Source organism: Bubalus bubalis, chromosome 3, assembly GCF_019923935.1.
Source record: "Bubalus bubalis isolate 160015118507 breed Murrah chromosome 3, NDDB_SH_1, whole genome shotgun sequence".
Lineage (NCBI taxonomy): Eukaryota > Metazoa > Chordata > Mammalia > Artiodactyla > Bovidae > Bubalus > Bubalus bubalis.
In genome coordinates, this window is record NC_059159.1 from 91,431,828 (window position 1) to 91,456,136 (window position 24,309).

The window sequence follows — 24,309 nt, forward strand, 5'->3', positions numbered from 1 at the left end:
TATTGATGGACACTTAAAGATATTTTATGCCAATCACCCAGTGTATTAGTATTAGTGCTAGGAGCACCTGATAAGGCAAATACCTGGCCTTAGTTTTTAGATGCTGCCTTGCTTTATAATGGACACATTTAGAAATCATATGGCTAAAAAAAAATATTAAATATTAAATTAATATATATGTAAAATATATATGTAAAATCATCTAAACAAATAATTGAAACAATAAGAATGTATAGTAATTGGAGCTGAACCAATCATAACTACCTATTTTGAGAAAGTTCTCTTTCTTCCATAAGATAATTTCCTATCTCTTTAATGTGAACACATAATTCAAAATATTTTGATCATATGAAAGACAGTAAATGTATGTTCTGCTAAGAGAAATGTGATAACTATAAATGTATGTGAAAGAACATATTTAATGGATGAATGATTATCACAATACTAATATTCTCAAGTAAAATGTATGTTTGGTTTTAGAAAATATGTTTTGGAGATTATGAATAATTAGCACCCATTTAACAAATACAACTTGATATTCAGTATGTAATAATACAACATAAATAAAAGCAATTATTACTTCAATTATTTAAAATTATCTCAATTGCCATTAAAAATACAAATAAAACAGCTACATACTGATCACTTGTCATTTTAATCATAAACCATCATTCCTTAGATAAGCTGAAAAAAAATATTTATTCAACACACAATTACTGAGGACCTACTATGTGCCAATAAGCAACTCAGGAAGTACACAAACAAAGCATGGTCACTGCATTCAGCTCTCAGGAAGCTTAAGGACTAAAGAAGATTAGGTAAGTGTGAAATAAATGTTCTAGCTCTAAAATATCTGTAACAACATATTATGGAAGAGCAGAGAAAAGAGTAATTATTTTCACCTTTAAAAGGCTTTAAAAGGTGTCCCAACAGAACAGCATTGGAATTTAACAAAAACAGAAGGAAAATACCCAGTTTATGTTTGACTGTCAATAAATTACAACCAGTATTACTGTTCACAGGCACTTCACAAGTTCTATTTCACCTAATTATCTCAACAACCCTTAGGACCAGTGTTTCACAAGGAGAAACCAATGATGTACAAGATAAATAACTTGCTGAAGGCCACATACCTTGTAAATGGAAGAACCAAGAATGAGTCCAGGTCTCTGTAATTCGATATTTTTTTCACTACATCAGGCTATCTAAGCTGGGCTTTAAGAATGAGTAAGATTTAAATACAGAAAAAGAAGAAAACAGAGAAAAAAGACAACAGACAGAAGAGACATACACATATAATTCACGAATTATCCTAGAGTAAAAAGTAACTACTGTCTTTGGAATATATGCATATAAATGTGAAATACATATACTTATATACATACATGCTAATAAAAGATATAATGATATAATTAAAAAAGAAACTATGATAATTCATGAATTACACTATGATTAAAAGGTCCATACTCAAATTTGTTTAAGAGGCTGTTCTGCAACTGAGACCATAAGGAACCTACATTAAGATTTCCAAAACGTCTAATTTATAAATATCCCTTAGTCACCAAACACATACATCAATTAACACTTTTGATCAAATGTGTTGATCGTTAATTAAAATAAAATTAAGACAACATACAAATAAATACAAAAGTTCATTAAATTTCTACTTTAACAGTCTAAAACAATTCCATTATATTTAAAAAATCATGTTATATTAATTTCCTTTTTAAGCATGAGAATGTTATAGTGATAAATGTTGAAACAAGGAGTTTCTAATATGTGAAATGAATCTAAAATAATCAAACTCTATGTTTAACATTATATAAGAAGAAAATAAATTCTACCTCTGCATTGTGCTTAGTTGTTATTTCTAATTTTTCTTTCTTAGCCCGATGGAGTTTCTTTCTGAGATCAGCAGTAATATCCAAGTCTGTTTCACTTTTAACCATTTGTTTTATATCAGATGAGGCATTCTTCAACCTATCAAAAGAAAATATAATTCTTATTAAGTAAATTTCAGGCACTCCTTGTATATCTGATAATTTACTTCTCAAAAAACAGGGAACATGCTATGGTCCTTGCCCGAAAGAAATGTGCCAGTAAAAGATATTGATTGCAAAAGCTAAGATAGAAATGCAAAGCAGTATATAAACAAATCACTGTCCACTGGGAAACCACCACACTGTTCAAGATAGGTTATTAAAGGTTAGCTCATCCTACCACAAGCTGACAAGTTTTGGAGACGACTGAGTTCTTTCCTTACTACTCTTTTAAATAACATGTTTAAATTATGCAAATAAAACACATACTACAAAAAGTATAAAAGAATACAGATTCATGCTTTAAAATGAAAGACTAAAGCACTCTCTTTTCCCAAAATTAAAATTTTAACCAAAATAACAGCAAAAAGAATCTAGAGATATAAACTCAAAAGGAGAATGAAAATAGGAGATGAGACAGTACCTATAAAATATTGGAAGTTGGAATGCAGGTGGATAAGTGGTGACTGATTGACATAAACAACCTGAATTCAAAGCCAAAGAAGGCAACTGGATTTACACCAGAGTCACCAAAAAGCTCACTTCATTGGCAACATCTTTTAAAATGGGGGTAAAAGTAGAGGAGAAAACAGAAGAATTGGTTGAAAGTCTGCCAAAGAAATAATGAGCTCCTCAGATCCTCTACCCTATACACCACACACTGGGTATTGATTTCTTCCCCACTCTGGCAGAACACTAGGGGTTTAGTCCCTGGAGATGATAAAACAGAACATCTCGGGATATGAGATACAAATGTGGTAAGTGTTCCACACCAAAAACAAGACATTCAAGTAAAAAGATAAATAATAAATTAACATCCTTAATCTTCTAATATTTATTGTCTACCAGAACGCTGGCAACCAAAACAGTGACTGAAGGATCTTCCCTAGAGAATCTAACCAGCAGGCAAAAAAGACCTAAAGAGGATAATGCTAGAAGTTTTCCAGCCAAACAGCTTAATCAGATCAGCTGACAGAGAATACCTCGCACACAGAGCTTCCTATCATCTTTTTAGGCCTTTGCTTCTAAATATGAACAGACAGCCAAGGATCACCAGAAATTAAGCAGCATTTAACAAGAAAGACAGAGACCACAAGGGGCAGGGAAGAAGTCAAAGATTATTCCAGGGAAATATAACTTTAAACAGAGAGAAAGGGAAAACCCCTAACATTAAAATGCTCAGAAAAATAGGAAGAGATAAAAAATCCATAAAACAAAAACTAGATGCAATTTTAAAGGAAATATTCATCAAACAAAAAAAGAGAGCTCTTGGAAATCAAAAACACAAGGTAAGAAACGAAAAACTAACTAAATAAAAGAAAAATATCCAAGATTCCTGAAAAAATTCCAAGCAAAAATAATTTCCACTTCAGAATCTTATGCTCAATAAGTACCATTCAAAGCCAAGAGTATGAGAAAGACTATTTCAGTTCTGTAAGACATCAAACCACTTACCTACAATGAATTTTCTCAAGGGGATACTGGAGACTTGCTTCACCAAAATAAAACCCACACTGAAAAAAAGACATGGGATTCCAGCAGTAGGGTATTCAGGACAAGAAAACAGCAAAGGGATGTCTAAGACAGGACTCTTGAGAGTCCCTTGGACAGCAAGGACATCAAACCAGTCAATCCTAAAGGAAATCAACCCTGAATACTCACTGGAAGGACTGATGCTAAAGCTGAAGCTCCAATACTTTAGCCACCCAATGCGAAGAGGCAACTCATTGGAAAAGACCCTAATACTGGGAAAGATTGAGGGCAAAAGGAGAAGGGAGCAGCAGAGGATAAGATGGTTGGATAGCACCACTGGCTCACTGGACATGAATCTGAGCAAACTCTGCGAGATTGTGAAGGACAGGGAAGCCTGGCATGCTGCAGTTAATGGGGTAACAAAGAGTTGGACACGACTTAGCAACTGAGCAAGAAGACAGGAGAATGGAAGGAGGCACCCAGTGAGAACTGTGGGATAATGTCCCAAATGAACTGGCCAGCACCTCCAGGAGTGATTTCTTAAAGAACACGAAAACAGAAAATAACAGAATATATCAACTATGTGAATAATATATTGAGAGATTTATAAAACTTGACAGGAGAATGAAGTTGAATTCATAAATATGTGGCAATTAAGTCAAATAAACAATAAATGAGAAAACTACTAAATTCAAGGAAAACAAGATGTATAAGAGAGAAAAATTGCCACAAAACACTACTACATGGCTCAACTGGAAAGTTTTCATAATTAAATAATAATATAAACATTGAATAACTAATCTAACCAAGATTATATATCACTAAATGAAGCGAGAATAAAAAAGAGAGGCAAACGTGAAAACTAAATTATGAACGTCTATAGCAGAAAGTCAGTAGATAATGGCTAAACCTGAAAAATCAAATAGCAATATAAAATTTTTATTGAAGAAATATGGATTTTAAAAAAGCATCTCAGAAAGTTGAAAATGATTATTTATAGGGATAAAGAAAGTTATTTGTCTCAAGGTAATAAGTACTGCTATTTTTTCTAACAGCAGTAAGAAAGCCTTATAGAACAATTAATCTTTTAATAATGTTCATATGCAATTTTAATCACAGATCACATATCTATCACAGAAGTATCACAGATCACAGCTTTGTCAAGGCGAAGGGGCTTGTGTAACTCAATGAAGCCATGAGCCATGCCATGCAGGTCTACCAAAAACAGACTGGTCATAGTGAAGAGTTCGGGAAAACACGTGGTCCACTAGAGGAGGAAATGGCAACCCACTTCAGTATTCTTGCCACGAGAACTGCATGAAAAGTATAAAAAGGTAAAAAAATATGTCACTAGAAGATGAGCCACCCAGGTCAGAAGGTGTACATTATATTACTGGGAAAGAACAGAGGACAATTACTAACAGCTCCAGAGAAAATGAAATAGCTGGGCCAAAGCAGAAATAAGGTTCAGTTGTGTGTCTGGTGATGAAAGTAAATTCCATTGCTGTAGAGAACAATATTGCATAGGCACCTGGAGGGTTAGGTCCTTGAATAAAGGTAAGTTAGACATGATCAAACAGGAGACGGCAAGAGTGAACATTGACCTCTTAGGAATCCATGAACTGAAATGGACAGGAATGAGTGAATTTAATTCAGATGACCATTATATCTACCACTGTGGACAACAAAAGGCAGAAGAACTAAAGATCAAATTGCCAACATCCACCAGATCATAGAAAAAGCAAATGAATTCCAAAAAACATCTACTTTTGCTTTACTGACTACACTAAAGCCTTTGACTGTACGAACCACAAAAAATGGAAAATTCTTAAAGAGACGAAAATACCAGACCGTTTTACTTGCCTCCTGAGAAACCTGTATGCAGGACAAGAAGCAACAGTCAGAACTGGACATGGAACAACAGACTGGTTCAAACTTGGGAAAGGATTACATCAAGGCTGTATATTGTCACCCTGCTTATTTAACTTATATGCAGAGTACATCACGTGAAACGCCAGGCTGGATGACTCAAGCTGGAATCAAGATTGACGAGAGAAATACTAACAACCTCAGATATGCAGGTGACACCACTCTAATGGCAGAAAGTGAAGAGGAACTAAAGAGCCTCTTGATGAAGGTAAAAGAGTAGAATGAAAAAGCTGGCTTAAAACTCAACATTCAAAAAACGAAGATCATAGCATCCGGTCCCATCACTTCATAGCAAAGGTCCGTCTAGTCAAGGCTATGGTTTTTCCAGTGGTCATGTATGGATGTGAGAGTTGGACTGTGAAGAAAGCTGAGCGCCGAAGAATTGATGCTTTTGAACTATGGTATTGGAGAAGACTCTTGAGAGTCCCTTGGACTGCAAAGAGATCAATCAGTCCATCCTAAAGGAGATCAGTCCTGGGTGTTCATTGGAAGGACTGATGTTGAAGCGGAAACTCCAATCCTTTGGCCACCTGATGCTAGGAGCTGACTCATTTGAAAAGACCCTGATGCTGGGAAGATTGAAGGCAAATGTAGAAGAGGGCAGCAGAGGATGAGATGGTTAGATAGCATCACCGACTCAATAGACATGAATTTGACCAAACTCTGGGAGAGAGCAGAGGACAGAGGAGCCTGGTATGCTGCAGTCCACAGGGTTACAAAGAGCTGGACATGACTTAGTGACTGAACAAGAAAAACAAAAATGGAATTTTAGTTTTTTAATATAAGACTAAAATAATAAAGAATCAATGAAACCAAAATTTGGCTCTTTAAAAAGGTCAATAAACCTAATAAACTTTTAGTTAGCTAGACAAAGAAAAAAAGAAAAGAAACTCAAAGTATAAAAACAAAGAATGAAAGAGCGAATGGCACTACTAACCTAGAAGGATTCTAATGAGTAACATGAACAACTTTATGCTAACAAATTAGACAATTTAAATCAAATGGACAAATTCCTAAAAAAATAGTAATTACTAAAACTAACTCAAAAAGAAATGTAAATCAGAACAGACTTATAGCATTAAATTAATATATTTCAAATCTAACCATAAGCCAAGTCTAGATCGCTTCACGAGTAAACCCTACCAAACTTTAAAGAAATAATACCAATCCTCACATTAGAAGTGGGCTAAACGTTTCTCAAAATCATTCTGAGTCTGAGACAGACATCATGAGAGAGAAAGGGTAATAGACCAATATTTTTCATGAAGAGAAATCCAAAAAATCCTCAACAAAACATTAGCAAACCAAATCCAGCAACATCATAAAAGAATTAAATTACAACATGACTAACTGGCATTTATCCCCAAAGTAGAAAATTCATATAATGTCTGAAACTCAATTGATGTAAAATACCATTTTACTAAAACAAAAGACAAAAACTACATATCTCAATATATGTACAAAATCCAGCACCCATTTATGATAAAAAAAAAAAAAAAACTCTCAACAAATTGGGAATACCAGGAAATTTTATCAATCTGTGAAAGGGCCTGAATGAAAAACTGCCAAAAAGTAGCATCAAATTTAATGGTAAAAGTTTAAAAACCGAAAGTTTCTCCTAAGTCTGGGAACAAAAGTAAGATGTCTAGTATTTTTATTCAAGACATGTTGGAGCTTATAGACAATGCAACCAGGAAAGAAAAAGAAAAAAAAAAAAAGGCACAAATACTGAAAGGGAAGAGGTAAAACTGTATGTAATTACAAAGGACATGATCCTTCAAGATTATCCTAAGAAATTCATTAAGAAGCAAAAAGACTAGTACAAAGAACAATTTTAGCAAGGTCACAGAATATAATATTAATAGACAAAAACCAATCACATTTCTAAACACTAGCAATAAATAATCCAAAAACAAATTTAAAACATAATTCCACTTATACTAGCATCAAAAAATAGATTTAGGATTAAATTTAACAAAAGATGTGTAAGACTTCTACAGTGAAAAGCACACATTATTGCTGAAATAAATTGAAGCCCTAAATAAATGAAGTCTTTCCACATCACATTCATATATTTGAAGACGAGTACTTTAAGGTGGTCACTTTCTCCAAACTGAATATGGATTCAACATATTCCCTACCAAAATCCCAGCAGCTTCTATTTTTTGTAGAAACTGACAAGCTGCAAGCAACTATACTCTGAGTGCATGTCAAGTCGCTTTAGTCGTGTCCGACTCTTTTCAACGCTATGGACTGTAGCCCACCAGGCTCCTTTGTCTATGGGATTCTCCAGGCAAGAATACTGGAGTGGGCAGCCATTTCCTCTTCCAGAGGATCTTCCCAACCCAGGGATTGAACCTGTATCTCTTATGTCTCCTGCATTGGCAGGCATGTTCTTTACCACTAGTGCCACGTGGGAAGCCCCACAACTATACTCTAGTAAAAAATTAATTCAAAAAATAAAAATATATAAAAATGGTTTTCTGAGCAAAACCTCCGTATTTTTTATGAAACCTTTTATCTATACATTTTAAAAACTGTGTTATCATTCTAATACATGGATAATTTGTCTTTAAAAATATAGCACCACAGCTTTCAGAACAAGGCCCATACAGAGTAAACCTGATGGTGTGAAGCACAATGTGTACACAAGCCTATGAGATGGTCTCTGTGGGAGCCATTTACAATTGCTTTCTTAAATACGACAACTATTTTAACTATTGTGATTACTCTGTAAGCATTAGGTTTTCAGACTTACTAAGCCAAAATCAAATGAACATGGAATCTTCTTTACACTTAAAAAAAGAAATAAAGAAAGAAATTGACAAGCTGACCCAAAAATTTATATGGAAAAGCAAAGGACTCAGAAAATCAAAATAATCTTTAGGAAAAACAAATGGGAGGACTTGCACCTTCTAAATCGAAAAACCATAAAACTACAGTAATCAAAACAGTGTAGAATTGACTGAAGAACAGACAGGTAGATTAGTATACCAGAATTGAGACTATAAAATAAACTCATATATTTACATGTAGTCAATTAATTTTCAACAAAGCTGCCAAGGCAATTCAATGGGGAAAAGAGAATCTTATCAACAGATGGTACTTCAGTTCAGTTCAGTCTCCCAGTAGTGTCCGACTCTTTGCAACCCCATGGAATGCAGCACACCAGCCTTCCCTGTCCATCACCAACTCCCGGAATTTACTCAAACTCATGTCCATTGAGTAGGTGATGCCATCCAACCATCTCATTCTCTGTCATCCTCTTCTCCTCCCACCTTCAATCTTTCCCAACATCCGGGTCTTTTCAAATGAGTCAGCTCTTCACATCAGGTGGCCAAAGTATTAGAGTTTCAGCTTCAGCATCAATTCTTCCAATGAATATTCAGGACTGATTTTCTTTAGGATGAACTGATTGGATCTACTTGCAGTCCAAGGGACTCTCAAGAGTATTCTCCAACACCACAGTTCAAAGGCATCAATTCTTTGATGCTCAGCTTTCTTTATAGTCCAATTCTCACATCCATACATGACTACTGGAAAATCCATAGGCTTGACTAAACGGACCATTGTTGGCAAAGTAGTATCTCTGCTACTAGGTATGCTGTCTAGATTGATCATAACTTTTCTTCCAAGGAATAAGCGTCTTTTAATTTCATGGCTGCAATCACCCATCTGCAGTGATTTTGGAGCCCCAAAAAATAAAATCTGTCACTGTTTCCACTGTTTCCCCATCTATTTGCCATGAAGTGATGGGACCAGATGCCATGATCTTCGTTTTCTGAATGTTGAGCTTTAAGCCAACTTTTTCACTCTCCTCTTTCACTTTCATCAAGAGGCTCTTTAGTTCTTCTTTGCTTTCTTCCATAAGGGTGGTGTCATCTGCATATCTGAGGTTACTGATATTTCTCCTGGCAATCTTGATTCCAGCTAGTGCTTCTTCCAGCCCAGCGTTTCTCATGATGTACTCTGCATAGAAGTTAAATAAGCAGGGTGACAATATACAGCCTTGATGTACTCCTTTTCCTATCTGGAACCAGTCTGTTGTTGCATGTCCAGTTCTAACTGTTGCTTCCTGACCTGCATACAAATTTCTCAAGAGGCAGGTCAGGTGGTCTGGTATTCCCATCTCTTTCAAAAGTTTCCACAGATTGTGGTGATCCACACAGTCAAAGGTTTTGGCATAGTCAATAAAGCAGAACTAGATGCTTTTCTGGAACTCTCTTGCTTTTTCGATGATCCAGTGGATGTTGGTAATTTGATCTCTGGTTCCTCTTCCTTTTCTAAAACCAGCTTGAACATCTGGAAGTTCACGGTTCACGTATTGCTGAAGCCTGGCTTGGAGAATTTTGATCATTACTTTACTAGCATGTGAGATGAGTACAATTGTACAGTAGTTTGAGCATTCTTTGGCATTGCCTTTCTTTGGGATTGGAATGAAAACCGACCTTTTCCAGTCCTGTGGCCCCTGCTGAGTTTTCCACATTTGCTGGCATATTGAGTGCAGCACTTTCACAGCATCAGCTTTTAGGATTTGAAATAGCACAACTGGAATTCCATCACCTCCACAGCTTTGTTCGTAGTGATGCTTCCTTAGGCCCATTTGAGTTCACACTCCAGGATGTCTGGCTCTAGGTGAGTGATCACACCATCGTGATTATCTGGGTCATGAAGATCTTTTTTGTATAGTTCTTCTGTGTATTCTTGCCACTTCTTCTTAATATCTTCTGCTTCTATTAGGTCCATATCATTTCTGTCCTTTATTGAGCCCATCTTTGCATGAAATGTTCCCTTGGTATCTCTCATTTTCTTGAAGAGATCTCTAGTCTTTCTCATTCTGTTGTTTTCCTCTATTTCTTTGCAATGATCACTGAAGAAGGCTTTCTTATCTCTCCTTGCTATTCTTTGGAACTCTGCATTCAAATGGGTATATCTTTCCTTTTCTCCTTTGCTTTCACTTCTCTTTTCACAGCTATTTATAAGGCCTCCTCAGACAGCCATTTTGCTTTTTTGCATTTCTTTTTTTGGGGAATAGAAAAGAAGGGTTTGCCATTCCCTTCTCCAGTGGGCCACATTTTGTCAGAACTATCCACCATGACCCATCCATCTTGGGTGGCCCTACACAGCATGGCTCATAGTTTCATTGAGTTAGGCAAGGCTGAGGTCCAAGTGATTAGGCTAGTTAGTTTTTTTGTGATTGCGGTTTTCAGTCTATCTGCCCTCTGATGGAGAAGGATAAGAGGCTTATAGAAACTTCCTGATGGGAGAGACAAATGGTACTGAAACAACTGATATCCACAGGCAAAATGATAAATTTAGACTCTTACCTCACACCATACATTAAAAAGTAACTTCAGGGACTTCCCTGGTAGTCCAGCAGTTAAGAATCCACCTGGCAATGCAGGGGATAAAGGTTCCGTCCCTTGTCAGGGAACTAATGATACCATCTGCCACTGAGCAACTAAGCCTGTGTACGACTACTGAGCCCGCAGGCCACAACCAGAGAGTCCATGCAGCGCAGGGAAAACATTCCACGTGACTCAGTGAAGATCCCACACGCCGCAACCAAAACCTGATGCAGCCAAATAAATAAATATATATATATTTTTAAAAGTAGCTTAAAATGAAGCCCAGACTTAAGTGTAAGAACTAAAATTATAAAAATTCTAGAAAACGCAGGAGAAAAATCACCATGACCTTAAGTTGGGCAAAGAGTTCTTAGATATGCAGCCAAAAGTACAATCCATAAAGAAAAAGAATTGAACTTTATAAAAATTAGTATATTTTACACTTCAAAAGACATTATTAAGAAAATGAATTCAAGCCAACAAATGGGAAAAAAAAATTAGCAAAGTATGTACCTGATAAAAGACTTGTATCCAAAATATGTAAAGAACTATTAAAGCTCAGTAACAAAAAGACAAGTAAAAATTTAAAATTGGGCAAACAATCTCAATAGGCTTTTCACCAATGAAGATACACAAATGGCCAAAAAATGCACGTACAAATATGTTCAACATCATTGCTCTTTAGGAAAATAAAAATAAAATCATCATGACATACCACTTTCACTAGATTGGCTATAACCAAAAAGTCAGAAAATAACAAGTGCTGGTGAGGATGTGGAGAAACTAAAACCCTTATACACTGCTGGTAGAAACGTAGTATGGTTCAGTCACTTCAGAATGCAATTCAGCAGTTTCTTAAAAATGTTAACATAAATTTACTATATGATGGAAGTAACAGTGTTCCTAAGAATCTACCCAAGAGAAATGAAATAGTATTTCCATGCAAAGACTTGTACACAAGTACTCACAGCAGCATTATTAATAATAGGCAAAATGTGGAAACAATCCAAATGTCCATCAACTGATGGATGGTTAAACAAAATGTACATATCCATAAAATAGAATATTCAGCAATAAGAAGAAACAAAGTACTGACACATGTTATAGCATGATAAATTCAAAGAACATGCCTAATGAAAGAAGACAGACACAAATGATTTCATATTGTATGATCCCATTTATATGAATTATTCAAAAAATGCAAATCTACAGAAACAGAAAGTAGATCAGTGGTAAATAGCAGAGTTTAAATAACTTCATTGGTCCAAATTCTAGAATTCTGAAGAGTAATGTACTTATAGGAGATCAGCCCTGGGATTTCTTTGGAAGGAATGGTGCTGAAGCTGAAACTCCAGTATTTTGGCCACCTCATGCGAAGAGCTGACTCATTGGAAAAGACTCTGATGCTGGGAGGAATTGGGGGCAGAAGGAGAAGGGGACGACAGAGGATGAGATGGCTGGATGGCATCACTGACTTGATGGACGTGAGTCTGAGTGAACTCCAGGAGTTGGTGATGGACAAGGAGGCCTGGCGTGCTGTGATTCATGGGGTTGCAGAGAGTCGGACACGACTGAGCACCTGAACTGAACTGAATTGAATGTACTTATTAAAAATTATGATACATGTATATTAATTTGGCAAGCTGGTCTCCCAAATATCGAAAAACAAGATACTAAATATTGTAAATATTATTCTAATTTTTAAAATATGCATTTATAAATATATGTGTATGTTGAAAAGAAAAATTCTGTGCAGATATAAACCAAAATACTATCAGTGTTAACTCTTAAGTGGTAAGATTATAAGCAGTTTCATTGTTTCATTCATTTGTTTTTTTAAATAATTCTAAAAACACATGCATTATCAGCATTAAAATATGTATTAAAATATACATTATCTATGTGCTTATATAAAATCAGCTATTAGATCGAGAAGGAACCTTGAAGATACCCTGTTTGGCAGTATCTGAACCATCTTCACTAAAGTGGTGGAGAACTAACTGATGACACTTCACTCTTAACCCTTGAAACATTTGGTAAAACAAAGAATTCTTGAGATGAAATTTGAACAAAGAAAAATGTTAATATTGTACTCATTTATTCTCTATCTTGCTCCAGAAAGAATTTAAGGTAGCTCCTGGAGACAGGTGGAAAATGTTTATATAGCAAATCCTATTTATAAAGCAAAGTACATGTTAGCCACCATACTTGCCGCACCCACACATTCCTGCTGAAAAGGTGCGCAAAATGACTTCTTCTCTAAATGTGAACAATTACTATCCCTACCCCACTCCCATTGCTTCTGTAAAATATATTTAAAAGGGAAAATTAAAAAAGAAAATTTAAAAACAGATAAAATTCAACCTTAAGGCATTTATTATCAGATTCAACAAACAGAAAATTACTCTGTAATGTGCTTATAAAAGTTTCTAAACACTTATTTTCAATTTCTGTACTTATTTCTTTGTAAACCAGGTTTTGAGTTGCACTCTCCAGAATGGCTCCATTTTATATTACAGACTTACGAGTTTTTATATTATACACATGAGAAATGAATAAACCAAAGGCAGGCACCTCACTCAAAGGCAGATATGAATGGTACAAAAAAAGGTGAGCAACAGCAATTCTTAGAATGTAAACTCCAAGTAAAGGAGCAGTTAGCAACAGGAGCTAAAACTAACAAAATGCTTAACTAGGGGGATGAATCAGTCGGGACAATGAGGAAGTAAGAGAAAAGCAGAGCAACACATATTATGGCAAGCCAAGTAATAATGAATACGCAGAAGAAAAGATTTAGAGAAGTGGAAAAGAATAAGCAAGTCTCTAGGGACCAGAGAAAGTACAGACATTGAGTTAACAAAGGAGCACAAAGAGCCACATAAAGTCTCCAGACCCAGGTCTGATTTTTACCAGGCATCACCCCTGCTCTTCCAGTCCCATGAAATTGCCATTTCCCTTACCATCTCATGAGAATTCTTACAATCAGCCACCCCAACCACTTACTTCTCCATGGTCCTTGCAACCAAAAGCATTCCTCAACTTGTAGAAGATACTGCAGGCTTACCTCTGGATATCACCAGGGGTATTACTCGAAGTGTTTGAATTCATGACAAGTCTTCCAACTCTTTCAAAATACCCCACTGTTGCTTAATGATATACTTCGTTACTGATGATTTAAACTGTCCAAGATGTCTGTGGCTTACAGGTTACATGGACTGAAGTCTGTTAAAGTAAACCATATAATAGTAGTTACTTATGTGAGTCCTGAGATGATGAGTGATTTTTCTTTTATGTATGAGTGTATATATATATGTGTGTATATATATAATGTTTTCTTTATCCATTTTTCTATTGATGGACACTTAAAAGATATTTTGTACCAATAACCCAGTGTGTTAGCATTAGGAGTACCTGATAAGGCAAAAATCTGGCCTTAGTTTTTAAATAGTTTCATCTCTCTCTGCTTTGCTTTATAATGGACATGTTTAAAAATTAGATGGCTAAAAAATTAATACAAGAGGCCAGGGCATTGAATGATAATTACTTGAATGATAAATGATCCGCCAAGGCACATACACCATCATGAAGGAAAAATAGAAGAATTATTTAGTAAAATTGTAGGTGTCCAAGGATAGCTAGAAGACCTCCCCCGACCAAAATCTAACCTGATCTGTCCCTGCTCGTAATAAACAACCCTAAGAGAGATCACTGAAAGAAGGACTCAAATAAGCCAACTGAGATGTAGACCCAAACACAGGACTAAGAACAGGACTAATGGTTCCTAGAACCAAACACTAGGGGATCTTCAAAACACTGATTCACACAGCTGATGCAGAATAGCTTGACCTAGACAAAGAAGATGGAATGCTTACTAAGGTGAGGGGGAAAATCCCATTTTATTTTATTCCTCCTAAATACTACGCTTGGGAACAGTGGTAGACAAACACACACCACTATCATTAATTTCTTGAACACCTAGTTCAGTAAGCACTGTCCCTGGTACTTTATACACAGAGCTATGGAACTCTCATCCTTACAACACCACAATATAAAGATTATCCCATTTTTTAAAAGAGAAATCTAAGACAGATATTAGAAGTCATTTGTCAAAAGTCACATAGTTACAGGACCAAAATTCCAACTCTTTACTATCTAACTATATAACTCTAAGCCCAAGCTCATTCTACAAGGTCACTGTTGATACAGGTAAACTATAATTATCTTACCTGAGGTTTATTATCCTCATTTCAATTACAGAAATGCATCTGATTCACAGAGGCTTAAATGACTTGCCTATAGCCAGTCAGCTACTCAGTAGAGGACACCAAAGAATCAAGCTCTTCTGATACTGAGTCTCAAAATCTTTTCATCTTACCACTGTGCCCTCAAAGTTCAAACTCCAAAGAATCTGCCTTCAGAATGAAGTAAAAGAGTTAGAACTTGGAAGGGACTCTTTTATACTTAAGAGTAATGTTCAAGGCTCAAAAGTACATATATATATAATGTTTTTTGTTTTGTGAAAAAATTTAAATACACACACACACACACACCACATGTACAAACTTATGTGACACAAACAGAACCTCTATTTACCTCACAGGAAAAGAATTTACATACTTAGAGCCTTAATAATGTCTGTGTTTTTGACTTTGTTTTGATCTTGGGCAGAGAAATGTGGGGAAAGGTAGTTAACCAAACTTTAATATCATTGTTTCAATAAAGCTAAACTGACGAGAACCATCATTTTTCAGTGCATTATTTTGGTATCTAACATCTTCAAACTTGAATGGTCATCTAGAGAGAAAGGGTTTTCCCTACCTCAGACGCAAGTTTCACTGATTTCCAGATCACTGATACAGACAGCATAACAGGTAGATGGTTTCCCATGATCTCTGTCCCATGGTGTTTCTCTCTAGTATAATACCCTCCCCTTTACTGGGGAGAACCTGAGACTTGCTTCTAATCAAGAGAACATGGCGAAGGTGACAGGCTGCACCCCCATGATTACTTAATGTTATATACAACTCTGTCCTAGCTGATGAAGTGACAGATAACCCCCAGCACACTGTCACACTGTGAACTGCCGATGTAGAAGGCCAGTTGGCAGGGAACTGCAGGCACCCTCCCCAAAGGCAGTAAAAAGCCAGATCCCTCGATCATACAGATGCCAACAGGAAACACATTCTGGGCAATTCCCTGGAGATCCAGTGGTCAGGACCCTACGCTCTCACTGTAGGGAGCACAGGTTTGACCCCTGGTCAGGGAACCAAGATTCTGCAAGCCGATTCTGCAAGCCGCATGTCATAGCCAAAAAAAAAAACCAAAAAAAGACATTCTGCCAACAACTTGAATGAACAGGATAGCAAATTCTTTCAAGTCAAGGTTCCACATAAGAACACTGCCAGCAGCACCTTGATTGCAACTTAGTGAAACTCTGAACAGAGGGCCCACCTACACAGTGCCAGATTCCCAACCTATAGAAACTGAGAAATAGTAAGTCAGGGCTGTTTTAAGCCCCTAAGTTTGTGGTAACTTGTTACACAATAGAAAAATAATACAGATAACAAGCTTGAAAATGCATTTGCTGAGTTAAAAAGAAAAGAGTTAATATGTAAAGTACAAAATGGATTCTGACATCAACCCCGCCTACATGTGTATGTCTCTTTGTTTTTCCATAGGTTAATTTCCTAATGAATTTACATAGCAGAGTTTGTAAAAATCCTATCTAAGGTAACATAGAAAAACTAGAAAATCATGGGCAATGTTTACAACAAAAAGAACAAAATACAAATGAATAAGGGCAAACCAGCAACAACCACAAAACCCACATGGAGGTGGAGGTATCCATACAGAAGAAAGCAAAGGGAAATAACAAGACCCCCCTGAAAGAACCCCCAAAGGATCAACAGATAGTTAATGGAAAGCATCGCAGGAAAATCTGAGAGCAAGGGCTGAAACTGACACATGAAACAGACACATGGTAAGAGAGTCTCCTCACAGACTTTCATTACTGACCTGCCAAGGTGCCCTTCGTGAACAGGGGCCCACACTAATGAGAATCAGTAGACAATGGAATCAGGGGAAATAAAGACAAAGTAAAGAGATAGCTCAGACCAAACTGTAGGAGGAAACAAGGCCAGGAAATCTCAATACCAAGCACTCACAACAAAATAAGGCAGGGTTTTGTGAATTCTGAAAAGCTTTCCTTTACCATGCTCAAAATTCAGGAAGACTAACCTTTCATAAAAATCAGCAACAGAAAAGCAGAGTGTTCAAATTTCATACAAATATGAGGAGAAAGAGAGTACGGAACAGAATGGACTCCTGAAAATGAAAGAATGACAGAAAGACAAGTCCACAAATCAGATTAAAATCATAACTTACTATTTCAAAATGAGCTACAAGGGGGATTACCCTAGTGGTCCAGTAGCTAAGACTCCATGTTCCCAATGCAGGGGGCCTGGGTTGGATCCCTGATCAGGAACGAGATCCCACAAACCACAACTAGGGTCTCACATGCCACAACTAAGATTCCACATGCTGCTGCAACAAAGATCAAAGGTCTCATGGGCCCAAACTGAGATTCGGCACAGTCAAATAAATAAAAGCAAATATTGAAAAAGATGAGCTACAAGATATTAACAAAATGGTATAAGGCATGAAAGGATAGGAATCAGAATTAGAAAACATCAGACATAAGATCAGATGAAGATTAGAAACATTAAAAAAAACAATTCTGCAGTGAAGACTAAAGTAGAGGGAACAAGAATAAATAGACAAGATCCGAAAAAAAACTTTTAAAGGACATACAAAATTAAATAGAAGTAAAATTTTTAAACAAAAATTTAAGAAAACACACCAAAATTATTCAAGAGAATGTGAAAATATACTGAAAACAGACAAAGAATAACCAACATGGAAATAAAAGAAGTCCATGAATAAGCAATAAAGCAAGGGAAACAGAACAAACACTAAAAACTGTAATTCAAGAAAACTTTTCTTAAATATAAAAAGATTCTTATCCACAGTTCCAAAAAATAAGCTGCATATCTGAGGACACGAACCCAGCACAATCAACACCAAGACATATTCTAAGATAACTACTGGACTTTAGTAAAAAGTTGTACACAAATGTTCATAGCAGCATTGTTCATAAACAGCCAAGAAGTAAAAACCCAAATATCCATCATTTGCCAATATATAAACAAACATGAAATATTATTCAACCATAAAAAGGAATGAAGTACCAATATATGCCACAACATGGATGAGTGTTGAAAACATTATGCTAAGTGAAAGAAGCCAGACACAAAAGGACACATATTTCATAATTCCATTATCTATGAACAAATTGATAGCCCAAAGCCACACCCTTCCATCACCATTCCTACTGTGCACACACAAACATCCCTTCTCCAGGTATCACACTTAGGTTATCTCATTTCACTCTACACCAACCCCAAGGGGAAGATACGTTAATATCCCCATTTTATACCCTGGGAAACTGGGGCTTAAAGATACTTAGTCACTTGTCCAAAGTCACATCTCTAGTAAGTGACAGAGTAAGGATTCAAATCCAAATTGGCTATCTCCAGAGCTTTGCTATGTACCTTTGTCATTAACCTTCAACACATGGCTCACCCCGTGGCACCCCTCACGTCAGGGAAGCACTTCTGCTCCGTACTGCCGAGTTCTTAAACACAGATCATTCTTCCACACATCCAAAATACAAGTCAGGGTCTTAATAAAAGATGACCCAGACATCCAGTGAATTTCTCAATCCAGAAGGGATTTCCACAGAGTTGGGCCAAAAGCAGGGCACCCATTGGGCGGTGACGGATAAAGGCAAAGTTTAAATCAATTTCTTATGTTAATGTGTTAATATCTTTATGTTCTCTTGGTAGTGAAGTTGGTCTATTCTCACCATTCCCACTAAAACAGATGAAAGAAAGTGAAAGTCGCTATGTCCAACTCTTCCTGAAACATGGACTACACAGTCCACCGAATTCTGTTAAGCCAGAATACTGGAGTGGGTAGCCTTTCCCTTCTCCAGGGGATCTTCCCAACTCAGGGATTGAATCCAGGTCTCCCGCATTGCAGGCAGATTCTTTACCAGCTCAGCCACAAGAGAAGCCCCAAAACAGATTAAGGATGTTATGTACATCATTCGTCAAGAATTTTTTTAGAAATAGTTAATGGGGCAATTGAGGACAAGAGATCAATGGTCTGGACATATTGAGAGTAAGTACCAGCCAAAAAGAATTCTGCTTTAAATTTCAGAGCTACTGCTGGTAAGAAGTTTTCCTATCTCATATCTGAGTCCTTCTGTAGGTCATCCAGAATGCACTGATCTCTCTCAGTGCATATCAGTCTGCACATATCAGGGGAAAGGAGAGGGGCAGGGAGAATGAAAAGACGAAAACTTATTATTGAGCACTTCCTACATGCCAGACACTACACGAAGCATATCGGAGCTCAGTGAATCTTCCCAGTACCCTACAGATTATTATGCATGTTTCACACATGAGAACACTGAGGCTTGGAGGGGTTGAGTAACTTGTGTATAAAGATATCCAGTGGGAGGGTTAGAATTCAAGTTCATATTGTGGCTGACTCCTAAATCCATTATCTTTCACAACACAGTGCTGTCTTCAATACTAACCACATCTGTAGTGCGGGTGTCTATTAGCAAAATATATTTCACCTTTAAAAAAGATGTTCGGTTCTTTCATCAAAACAAAACCAAGACAAATGGGTTGAGGCAATCAAAGTATTTTAGGATTAAATGAGACTTCAGAGATGCAGTCTATCCTTCTTATCTGACAGATAAGGCATTTTCAGGCCCAGGGAGCTTAGGTGATTTGCCTGAGGTCACACAGCTAATAAAAGTCTCCACTAGAACTGATACAGAAAGCTCCAAACTAAAATTAATGCTTTCATCTTTCCTTGTAGGAGGTTGCACACTGCCTTTGTTTCCTCTTCATTTCATGGGAAACCAAGTTCCTTTCCTGCTCTCTGCTTGTTTTGTTACTAGACACTAACTGCTCAATAAAACAAGTGACAAAAAATGGTAGGTTCATAATCCTTCAAGATTATGAAAACAACGAAATAAAACATCAATGTGTAATGTGTTCAAAAAGATTTGGTCACTAACTGAAATTGGTTCTCACGTAAATTTAAGTGATTATCATTGGCGATCTGCTTAAACCGGGGGCGGCGGGGGGAGGGGGGGTGGGGGGGGGTGTAACTGCCTAGGATAAATATCACATGTAATAAAGAACAGTCAAAAGGAGACTCCACTTCTGCAGAAATCGTACAGCCACGGAGCAACTCAGAGCTCTCTTTTCTCTTAAGAGTCATGAAGTAGAAGCTACAGAAGACAGCCTAGCACAACTCATTCTTTCATTTATCAAACATTTATACAGTGTCTAGTGTGTGGCTGCCATTTTTATTAAAAGGGATGAAAGTGATCTGATTCTTGTCCTCGAAGGACTTACTGATTGTTGAGAGGGAAAGAGCCCAGCAATCCGGAGTTGTAAACTTAAGAAGCTCCAAGTCCAGGCCCTCTGAGTCCTGCCCTCTGGACCCTACCCAGTCCTCTGTGTACTGAGGCAGTGGTCTTTGGCTAGGATGATCCGGAAGCATCTCCCTCCAGGTGGGCGGAAAGGCCCAGCCCAGGGAACTGGAGGTGAGTCCCCACTGACAGAACAGCCTCAAACTAACTCAGGGTCTCCCATAACCTTAACTGCAGCCCCCCTATAACCGTTCCTCTCAACACCTCCCAGCCCAGTCTTTCTCCTCCAAACTCCCACATCTGATGGTTACCTCAGGGGGGCTCCCGCGATCCAAACTGCACACCCACGGCCCCTGGGGGCAGCTTCAAATCTCAAAGGCTGAAAGAGGCTCGGGCCGACCACTGGGTCAGAGCAAAAACTGTTGGAACCCGACGGACTCTAGGACCCGGGGAAGGGAAACGAATAGCACAGCGGAGAACGAAGGGAGACCAGCCCCCGAGAGACTGTGTTTACAACCGCCACTTCCGGAGACTAGACTTCTCTAGCAGACCTCCGCAGACTTTCGGGGGGCCCCTAGCCCCGCCCCGGCCTGCCCCTTTCCTCCCGCCTGCCGCAGCCCGCAGCTCCAGGATACGCACTCGGAGAACGCAGGGCTCGGATTGGAAGATCCGGGCCCGCGGAGCTGCGCGGCCTCGCTGGAAGGCAACCGGCGCATGCGCTGTTGCTGGGGAGCGGCGCGCTAGCCATCGCGCGCGGCCCCGCTCCTGGCGCGTCCTTTTCGCGCGTGAAGACGCCGGGTCCCGCGACCTAGAGTCTTGGCGTGAGGTTCCCGGGTCACAGTCCTAGAATCCCCAGAGAGCTGGCTGAAAAAGCCGGTTTCTAAGCCCTAGCTCAGAAACCCGCTTACTGATTAAAAATCTTAAGAAGTCGAATCCCAGGTGCTCCATATTTAAGCTAGCTCCCCTGCTGATCCTTAGTATCACTGCCAGGGGGAAATTCTCTGGGCTTGGCTTAGGCACCAGTGGCTGGTTTCCCGCTGTTTAGACAGCTCCCAACTGCCGGACGCTTCTAGTGCCCTCCTCCCATCCCCATTGTATCCCAGCTTGTGGTTGTAAACGGGGCCGGAAAGTGCGGGTCAGTGCGCTGATGCCGTTGCAGCACCTCTAACTATAAATATTACATAAACAGGTACCTCGCGAAAAAGTCCTCGGAACCTTAGCGTGTGCTCCAGCTCCCTTTCCTGCCCTCCTCCTCTTCCTATGCCCCCACCCAACCCCGCAACACACACACAACACACGCTTTCCTCGTAGATAATTTATACTTAGATTTCTCCTGGAAGCCGCTAACGCCTCAGGGAGATTGGAAAACCAAATGCTCTTTTGTTCCTTGGCTATTGAAAGCCTATTCCCCAAAGAACAATGCAAACTGGCGGGATTTTGATAAAAGATTTTATCTTCAGCACCACTACCTCCTCTTCCCAAAAAGGTGTTTGTGCTAAAATAGTCCCGTGTCGATTGTAATCAACCTGAAACCAGGTGTAACGGGGGCCGTCTTTGCGTCTCCCTCCTCCCCAGGAGAACCAACGGTCATAAATGCAAATACAAATTGAGATTAAGCCCTCCCTGATTCGTGTAGCACTGAAACTTTAATTGGCCTGAGTTTAGTCATTTAGATTAAGAAAAGAGGCACATCTCGATTCTTAATAGTCTAGGCAGAAAGAGGATAATTGCTTCAAAGACTTTATGGAAAGGAAAAAATAGCCTACTGTAACACGGAGAAAGGAAATTGGAAGTTACAACAAACTAACGATATTAGGGCCTATTTTTTTTTACAAGTTTTAAATATTTATATTTTTTGTTTTATCAAAATAACAGAAGTGAATATTGTACAGCAAGAAATGCCAAAGGTACCACTATTGTCGTTCAGTCCCTAAGTCGTGTCTCTCTGTGACCCCATGGATGCAGCATGCCGGATTCCCTGTCCTTCACCATCTCTTAGAGTTTGCTCAGAGTCCATTGAGTTGGTGATGCCATCCAACCATCTCATCCTCTGTCGCCCCCTTCTTCTCCTGCCCTCAATTATTTCCAGCATCAAGGTCTTTTCCACTGTTAATGTCAACCCTGAACAAGCAGAAAAGCTTTATAGAGAGCTTTAAGTTCAATCTGGGAAGACTGATAGATTCAACAAGTTAGAAGGAATTGGAAGACATGGAAGTTAAAAACATCAGGACAAAGAAACAGCATGAGGCATTTGGAAAACTGAACAAAGATGTGTGTGTGTGATCTTGGGGTTGGGGGGTGTGTGGGGGAGTAAGACGTCAGGCTGAAGATCACAGAGGGCAACAGAGCTAATGAAGGATGCTGAGCAGAAAGTTCTAATAATTACACAGTAAATCAGACTGTTGGGGCTTCCCCGGTGCCTCAGTCATAAAGAATCCACCTCCCAGTGCAGGAGATGCAGGAGACTTGGGTTTGATCAGGAAGATCCCCTGGAGGAAGAAATGGCAACCCACTCCAGTATTTTTGCCTGGAAAATCCCATGGACAGAGAAGCCCAGTGGGCTACAGTCCATGGGGTCACAAAAGAGTTGGACACAACCAAACACACATGCACGCAAATCAGACTTACCAAATACTTGGAGATTTTCTATGTGTTTCTACTAATTACAAGGTCAATTCTGCCTTGTCTCTTGTTTACCTAACATGCTGCTGCTTAGGAAAGGTGCAGGGAAAGATGCTATCTAGCCCACTTTTCTTTTAGCCTCGAATCACAATAGTCATCTCAGTCTTTCTTTTGAGATATCATTTGATCCGTCACCCCTGCTCTACCAAAACAGCTTCTACAGTCAATAATGACATCATTACTAAATGCCAGGCTCCTGGATTTCGTTGACACTTGGATCGCTCAAATTTCTCTCTGGAGTAGGTGAGACTCAGGGTTCAGGCAGCCTTCTGGCCCTTTTGCTGCTGCACAGGAAACAGTTACCCCTTCTTGCCCCGTAAGAGGATATTTTCTCAGTTTCTGCCCTCAACCTTCATGGTTTACCATATTAGCTTCTTTGGTGATATCATCCATTCCTGCAAGTGTGAACTCTCCACCTCACATATCATAATATCATAATCTGAGCTCTGGTCTTGAATTTTTAACTCTCATTTGAACAGTGCCACTTTAATGTCTGTCAATATCAAATTTAGTATATCTAAAACTGAATTCTCTTTCTCTTTGGAGCCTCACAAACCACTCCTCTACCTATTTATGAAACTTTTCATCTCTTAGATGGGCTTCCCAGGTGGTTCAGTGGTAAAGAATTCATCTAACAATGGAGGAAACACAGGTTCCATTCATGGATCAGGAAGATCCCCTGGAGAAGAAAATGGCAACCCACTCCAGTATTCTTACCTGGAGAATTCCATGGACAGAGAAGCCTGGCAGGCTACAGTCCATGGGGTCGCAAGCGTCAGACACTTGAGCTACTGAGCATTATGCACACAATCTCTTAGACACCCAAATGAAAAAAGTTTAGAGAATCTTTCTTCTCTCTCAATCCCTTCATCTTAGAATTACGAAATCCTACTTACTTTTTTTCTGTCTCCTGTGGTCTTTCTATGCCTCCTACTAATCATCTTCATTTATTTGTTTTTTTATTGTTTCATATCCAGACACTTGTAAGTCAGGACCTTTCTGTGGCTAACACAAATCATCCATATCCTTCTGTGCAAATTCTCAATATTTTTACAAGTTGACAGCTAGCATCTAGGGCATTTTTGAACCTGGAAACATGAGAGGAGAGGACCAAAAAATAGAAAAAAATCAAAAGTAGGCCTAAGGGCTCATATGCACCTTTCTGACACTAAGGAGTGTTATGAGCTGATTGTGTACATTTGAGCCTCAGGGGTTTTTTAAGCACCAGATAAGCCACATCCTTTTGACCCTTCAGTCACCTCTCCCAGAAGGTTCAGACTACAGGTGCTTGATTATTATGCTGCTTTGGTGTCAGTTCTTAGAA

General features: G+C 38.4%; 1 protein-coding gene across 15 annotated transcripts in view; it reads right to left on the reverse strand.

The window, feature by feature from the left end:
• Positions 1–21,857, reverse strand: part of CCDC171 (coiled-coil domain containing 171) — a 338,655-nt gene extending 316,798 nt beyond the window's left edge. For 8 of the 15 annotated variants that reach the window (XM_044939835.2, XM_044939838.2, XM_044939833.2 and 5 more), the window contains exons 1-2: positions 20,943–21,480; positions 1,845–1,980 (exon numbers count right to left, since the gene is read on the reverse strand). In XM_044939835.2, coding sequence (XP_044795770.2) covers positions 1,845–1,980; positions 20,943–21,019 — 213 coding nt within the window. In that variant the 5' untranslated portion in view covers positions 21,020–21,480. The other 7 variants (XM_044939830.2, XM_025281483.3, XM_025281482.3 and 4 more) reach the window with 7 other exon arrangements.
• Positions 21,858–24,309: the final 2,452 nt, after the last annotated feature.